At 45.3% G+C, this 7,868-nt stretch overlaps 1 protein-coding gene across 1 annotated transcript in view; it reads right to left on the bottom strand.

Annotated features, from left to right (window-relative positions):
• The window catches only part of LOC138981971 (uncharacterized), a 7,412-nt gene extending 1,097 nt beyond the window's left edge, over window positions 1-6,315 (bottom strand). The window contains exons 1-5 of the mRNA XM_070355160.1: window positions 6,176-6,315; window positions 5,495-5,589; window positions 4,061-4,217; window positions 3,291-3,443; window positions 2,818-2,924 (exon numbers count right to left, since the gene is read on the bottom strand). Coding sequence (XP_070211261.1) covers window positions 2,818-2,924; window positions 3,291-3,443; window positions 4,061-4,217; window positions 5,495-5,589; window positions 6,176-6,220 — 557 coding nt within the window. The 5' untranslated portion in view covers window positions 6,221-6,315. The remainder of the gene's footprint in view (window positions 1-2,817; window positions 2,925-3,290; window positions 3,444-4,060; window positions 4,218-5,494; window positions 5,590-6,175) is intronic.
• Between the last annotated feature and the right edge of the window lie 1,553 nt (window positions 6,316-7,868).

Here is a 7,868-nt window from a genome sequence, read left to right as displayed (position 1 = left end):
TTAAACAACAACAACAACAACAACAACAACAATAACAACAACAACAACAACAACAACAACAACAACAACAACAACAACAACAACAACAACAGCAATGTCTCAAATCATCTCACGAGCTGCATCGTTTGGTTTGGGTGATTGGAATGGTGACACCATAAGCCAAGAATGATGTTGGAATTATTCCAGTCTTAAGGCGATGTGAGGCACTAAAATCACCAAATTTAAACTTGGAGAATACATGGAATAACTTAGTTTTCTGGGTAGTTATTGAAGTGACTTATACAAAGCAATGAAACATATGTGAATACTACAGGACATAGACTGCCGTTGCTATGGAAACTGGCTTATAAAGCGCCATATTGGATTTCTAGGAAACGGTTTTACACAAACGTCATACATCAGAAATGCTTAATATTTGGCACAAAGATACACATGACTTGTATCTACAAGCATAGAGACGATATTTTTACTAAAGACTACAGTTGAATTTATATTAATTTTTGTGATAAGGATTAATGAATCCTTATTTCAACACTTAATATAAATTATAAATAAGTTATTCCATGTATATCTCCAAGTTTAATTTTGTTGATTGTAGTGCCTCACATCACCTTAAATGCTGTCTCAGGGTAGTCTTTGCAGAATATAACTGTATTCTCCATGTGCTCGGTCAATGTTTCCGCTTTTCGTCCTATTTTTCGGCCCCGGTAGCAGGCGAACTTGCTCGCGTTTTGTAGATTACAGCAGATGTGAATTCGCTAATCTGACAGGTTTCACTAAGACCGCAAATTCACAATAACATTAGCAGTATCAAACACTCTATTGTTCATTAAAATAAATGAATTAAAAAGGAACATTTTCTTCAACACACCTAACCTGCCTGTCAACGTTTTTAAAGCACACGTTTTAGTTAAAAAACAAAACAAGAGGCGAAGCCTTCAAGGCTCACGTAAGAAATAGACAAACAGTAACACAAACTCACTACACGAAGCTTCGCAAAGTCTCAATACCAAAAACCCGCAGCTACGCGCTGGTCGAGACTACGTGCATGCGCTTTCTGACTAATAAGATTTGAGACGCCAAGACATGAAAAGAAAAAGATAACTCTTGCCTTCCAACTAGTCTCGGCCCGCTCAAAACCGAGACTTTCAGTAATTCCTTCGCGTGACGTCTAACCCTCTTACGCCATAATGTGACGTCTTCAAATGACGAAATGTTAAAGTTTCTACCACAGACATACACACGCACAAACACACACACACACACACGCACACACACACGCACAGACAGACAAAGTTACGATCGCATAGGCTACACTTACGTGAGCCAACAAAACAAATCTTAAACGAAATGAGGCAGAGCGTTGTTAAGATATCAAATAACCAAAGGGAAGTAAGCGCTCTTCGTGCATTTCATTTCAATGCTTGTTATTCTCTCCGGTACCAGGAGAAAGGTTCCGTATAACTCTCGCTTACTCCATTACACATGTCGTATGCATAAAGAGCGCTTACTTCCCTTTGGTTATTTGAAAACAAAACAAAACAAAACAAAACAAAACAACACACACACACACACACACACACACACACACACACACACACACACACACACAAAACAAAACAAAACAACACACACACACACACACACACACACGCACACACGCACGCGCGCACATACACACATACATACACATTTCACACAAACACACCCCACAAGCACTGATAACCCCCCGGCACCCCCCCCCACACACACACACATGTACGCACACACTATTGAACTGACATCTCACACGGAGGTGAGGTAAATGCACTTCACAAAGGCGGATGTCTGTCACGCGCTTTCTGTTTCTGTTGTCAGTGTGTGTTGGTTACTTCGGCCTCTGCGTTTGCTTGATTCTTGCCTTATTCATGACCTTTTCCTCTTACGTATTCAGTCTGTCACAAAAAGACTTAGACAGCAAATTAACCACCTAACTGGGTGATGGCGAAAGAAGGTGAATATTTCATGAGCACTTTCGCGTGTAACAAGTAGGCTGATTAGAAAAGAAAGCAGGCGTGCATGTTCAGTGCATCTTCAAGATGTTTTCTGGCTGCAGGTTTTTCTTGTCGGTCGTCTGTCAGTCTGCCTTCATCGGTACGTGTACTCTCTCTCTCTCTCTCTCTCTCTCTCTCTCTCTCTCTCTCTCTCTCTCTTTTTAATATTGAATGTAATAGTTGATCATATTGGTGTATAGATGCATGTTTATGCCTTTTTTTTATCGTTGTCTTTCGTTTGTTTCATGAGTAATTTGATGTGGTGCCAAAAGAGACGTGGATACCGTCTCTGGGTCTGCACATAAAGTTGACCCGTGTCCGTCCCGGCCCGGATTGGAACCCGCGACCCTAGGGATCACAAGTCCAGTGCTCTAATGTCCATTGTACAGTACGCAAGCGTGGATGTTTTTCTTTTGGCACCAAGTCCGGTGCACCAAGTCCGGTGCCCCAAGTCCGGTGCACCAAGTCCGGTGCCCCAAGTCCGGTGCCCCAAGTCCGGCGCACCAAGTCCGGTGCACCAAGTCCGGTGCCCCAAGTCCGGTGCACCAAGTCCGGTGCACCAAGTCCGGCGCACCAAGTCCGGCGCACCGAGTCCGGCGCACCGAGTCCGGCGCACCAAGTCCGGTGCCAAAAGGAAAACATCCACGTTTAAGTACTGTACAATGAAAATGGACATTATAGTGTTCTTATCTTATCATCTTACCTTACCTTACCTTACCTTGCCTTGCCTTATCTTATCTTATCTTCTCTTCTCTTTTCTTGTCTTATCTAAACATGAGCTTACTTTTTGTGAAATCGATTCCAAAGGTCCTCGAGGTAGTGCATCATGATGTTGGCGTCACACCAGTAGCCGTGAGTCGCCAGGTAGTCGACCTTACAGTCAGGGCAAGCCTGCACAGTGACACACACAGCCATAACAAACATTGTACGAGGTAGTGCATTATGAGTAGCCAGGTAGTCGACCTTACAGTCAGGGCAAGCCTGCACAGTGACACACACAGCCATAACAAACATTGTACGAGGTAGTGCATCATGAGTAGCCAGGTAGTCGACCTTACGGTCAGGGCAAGCCTGCACAGTAACACATACAGCGATATCAAACATTGTAACAAGAAATACCCGAACATCGTCCGTAGGGAAAATATCCCACTTAACATTGGACTCGGAGGTGTGTAATCACGATATAATCAGCACTTTCTATTCGCGTGCGTCTAAAACCCGCGTGAATGATTAATGTGCAACAACAAAGAGCAATACCTGGAAGAACTGTGCAAACCAGTCGACGCCGTTGGAGTAGCACATGTTGTGGTCACCGCAGGGAGCAGCGGCAGGACTGACCAGTACCTTGTTACCTGTCTGCTGCTGCAACTCACGCCAGTGCCGGGCAGCGTCCTGAGGGCTCATGTTGGACTGCAAACAAAAAGGAGAACAAAAAATAAAAATAAAAGAAGGGGAAGGGAGTCTTAACATGAAGGTAGATTTGTTGTACACAGAGAAAATTTGTTGTAGAAGAGACAAATCTGAAAAACAATTGGCCCTTTAAAGGGGGGTCCACTGCATGCAAACGCCACACATAGGCGTTTGGGGCCAACGAACTTGAGCATGGAAGTCTGGCTCCTTGAAGCACAGGATTAACTGACTTATGGAAATCAACGCCCTCTGTCGACCAACTAGATTATTTTGGGACAGGTGGGGTCAATATTTTACATGGAGGAAAACACAGGACGAAGATACATCAAAACAGAGGCGTGTGCGACCAATGAAGCGTATTAGCTAAACATATCCCTTAGGCACTGCCGCCACTAAGAACGTTAAATCTCAATAGACGATGTTCGGAAATAACTCTGTCAAGTGTCTATGGGTTGTTGAAAATATACTTTCCCTTGTTACTTTTGAAACACAGAGGCAAGCCTACAATGTGACGTGCAGATTGCCTCAGTGTTCCTAAGGAAAAGCAAGGAAAAACATGGGAAAGCAACTTTCCGACAGATTTATTTCCGGAATTCCATCATGCACGGCCAACTGACCTGAGCGTGGAAGTTGGGTTCGTTGAAGCCCAGGACGTAGTGAGCGTCGTTAGGCACGTGCACCCCGGCCCCCCACCCCCACACCATGGGCACGCGGTTCGCCAGCAGCTGACGGTGGCAGCCACTGTGGTAGTTTGGTGTTTGAGCCCAGTCGTACCTGCAAGGAAACACTACCAAAATGAAAGTGGAATAATACACACACACACACACACACACACCATGGGCACGCGGATCGCCAGCAGCTGTCGGTGGCAGCTATTATGGTAGTTTGGCGTTTGAGCCCAGTCGTACCTGTTAGGAAACCCCACACAATGGTAAGGAACTAACACACACACACACACACACACACACACACACACCATGGGCACGCCGTTAGCCAGCAGCTGACGATGGCAGCCATTATGGTAGTTTGGCGTTTGAGCCCAGTCGTACCTGCAAGGAAACCCTCACAAAATGGTAGTTATATATACCCTCACACCAAGCATGTTTTCAACGTCAAACACTATAATACACATTTTTTTAACATCTTGTTCCAAAAAAGATAAAAGAAATAGTGAAATAAAGAAAGTGGGCATAACTTTGAATGCCCATTTTATTGACGATTTTTTTAGGTACCAAGCTGAAATGCAATCCCATAGTCAGCAGCTGACGGTTGCAGCCATTGTGGTAGTTTGGGTTTGAGCCCAGTCATACCTGCAAGGAAACCCCAACACAATGGAAGTGAAATGAACCCTCACTCCAACGGGTCGCAAATAGCTACTAGCGGCCATTATGCTAGGTTTGCGTTTGAGCCCGGTCGTTCCTGCAAGAAAAAAACACCTGCAAAATGAAAGTGAAATGAATCCCAACTAGCATAGACTGCTGATGACCGCTGCAGCCATTGTGGTAGTTTAGGGTTTGAGCTCAGTCGTATACCTGAAGCAGCTGGTGAAGGAAAAATCACCCATGGTCAGTTCAATGCACAGATCTCACACGATGAAGGAAAGAGACCCGACATCTTAATCTATTCAACACATTGACATACAACAACAACAACAACAACAACAACAACAACAACAACAACAACAACCGTGAACAGAAACAACAACGACGACAACAACAATAACCTCCACAACAACAAGAAACGAACAAAAACAACCAAAAAGAGAGAACAAGAAAAACAATCATGGACATCGAGGTTTTGTGACTTTATTACAGAACGGCTTTAAATGCAAGGAGCACGTGCAAGCGTGTGTATGACAATCCATGTTCCTTAAGGGCAGAATATTCCTGCGCAGTTTCAGCGGCACAGACGACGCAATGCATATAATTGATGCTGCGATATGGATTATGACGAGTACTTGGCCTGTTTTCCTTGCACGCGTTTCGGGCTGGGATAATCTGCAGTGCGTCGTCTGTCCTGCTGAAGTTACATAGGTGAGCGCCAGGCCTTACCACCAAGCCACGCCGTGCAGAACGTCGAAGTCACCACATCGGTAAGACTCCGAGGGCACCGCCAGGCCCTTCTTCTGGCTCCGTCCCTCCACGCTCTGTCTCACAGACAGACACACTGTCAGATACGGCCACACAAATGACGGACAGACACAGACAGACACGCAAATACACACACTGGCAGGGAAAGAGATCAAACCACACAAACAGAGAGAGAGACAGAGAGAGTAGAGGGACACAGACAGACAGACGGACGGGTAGAAGGAGAGACATGTTCCGGGACAAAGACAAATTATGGCACCCTCCAAAACGGACACATAGTCCGGAAAGTGCCAACGCGCATCAGACAAAGCCAAACATGCAGGAGTCGATTTTTTTTAGGCAGGTTTTCAGGGAAAAGCTGCAACCGCCATCTTGGAACCAAACAAATCAGAAAGCAGCACGGGACTCGGACTGGAGCAACCAGAGTGACGTCACCGGATTCGATCAGACTAATTTTCAGCGTTTAGTTTGACTCTAGTGACTTTGGGGTCGCCGCTGAAACTCGCTCGTTGACACAGATACATAGCCACACCCATAGACAGACCGACAGACAGACACGCTTGCATGCACGCAGGCGCGCTCATACAGACACATGGTTGAAGCATGGTGTAAGTATTTTTTTTAAGTACAATATAAACTTACCACCGTAAGAAGTAAAAGCAGGGAAACCGAAACCGTGACCTTCATGGTGAAACGTCAAAAGTGTCCGAGTTACACTGACTTACAGCCCTATGGCTTCCCTTATAAAACATGCCTTGAAACTTATCTGCTGAGATCTAGATAAATTGTTTTATTTGCTTGACGCCCCTCAAGGCTATTGAGGCCATGACATTTAGTTAGATAAGAGGGCAGAAAAACCTTGGTAAACAAGACACAGTTTCGTAAGAATAGTATTGAGGTTTAATTTAACGAAAAGATACAACTCTCTGAGATAAAGTTAACGTAGAAATGCAAGTGAAAAACAAAGTTTCTTGAAAAGTGCTCCCCAACAGCTGATACCAATAACTACATGATTGGTTTGGCAAGGACTCTCATGATCAAATCCCTTTCCTGACTGACACCCCTTCCTTTGTGTGTGTGTGTGTGTGTGTGTGTGTGTGTGTGCGTGCGTGCGTGCGTGAGTGTGCATTCGTCAAATCCCTTTCCTGAGTGACACCCCTTCCTTTGTGTGTGTGTGTGTGTGTGTGTGCAGGGCCGGACTAGGGGGGGGGGTTACAGGGGTTGCGCAACCCCCCCTGGCTTAAGCATGTACCTCCCAAACGCATTTTTTTTGTGGGGGAGGGAGGGGGGTGCATCTGGATCATCATGAAATCCGAGGAGAAATCGCACCTCTCACCCCCTCCAAAAAAAAGTATGAGTCCTTACAATCTCAATTCTTCTTCATTGCCTGTACAGCTTAATTGCTGTCGAATTTACCTTTTTTGTTTAAGGAGAGGCTTCCTTTCCCTCCAGAAACGTCAAAAAACGTTCAGCTTCAAGGGGGCTTCGCCCCCTTGCAACCCCCACCAAGGGGGCTTCGCCCCCTGGAACCCCACCAAGGGGCTACGCCCCCTGGACCCCCATCTGTAACCCCCCCCCCTAGTGCTTACCTAGTCCGGCCCTGGTGTGTGTGTGTTTGTGCGTGCGTGCAAACGCGCGTGTTCCTTCTCGTTATCTTCTGGTTGGTGTATTCCAATATCTCCAAGTTAAGATGTGGACCGTTTGCCCCTTAGCTGAAACGTTCCTTCCGGCGTTATCTACTGATAGAGCTCTTCGCATTCAAAGGATTCCTACTTTCACTCTAACATGTAAAATTATATAAAGATGAATCATGTGAGTTGTTTTATGGGCTTGGTTAGTGTAGTGTTGATATAAACATTTTTAAAAAATTTTTTAAATTTTTTTTTTATGTGAACTCGAGAGAAGCTTTCGGGAGGGGAAAACCCGGCTTTCAACATGATTAATCCTCCAAAAGATCACACACACACACACACACACACACACACACACACACACACTCACACACGCACTAACACACACACGCTAACACACACACACGCACGCACACAGACACAAACACAGACACTAGCACACACACATACACAGTTTGTGAGGACCCCTTTTATTAAGAAAGAGAAAGAAGTCGCGTAAGGCGAAAATACAACATTTACTGATTTAGTCAAGTAGCTGTCGAACTCACAGAATGAAACTGAACGCAATGCAACGCAGCAAGATCGTATACTCGTAGCATCGTCAGTCCAATGCTCATGCCAAAGGCAGTGAAATTGACAAGAAGAGCGGGGTAGTAGTTGCGCTAAGAAGGATAGCACGCTTTTCTGTACCTCTCTTCGTTTTA

This window comes from Littorina saxatilis, linkage group LG12, assembly GCF_037325665.1.
Source record: "Littorina saxatilis isolate snail1 linkage group LG12, US_GU_Lsax_2.0, whole genome shotgun sequence".
In the NCBI taxonomy this organism is placed as follows: Eukaryota; Metazoa; Mollusca; class Gastropoda; order Littorinimorpha; family Littorinidae; genus Littorina; species Littorina saxatilis.
This window is presented reverse-complemented; position numbering and strand designations above follow the sequence as displayed.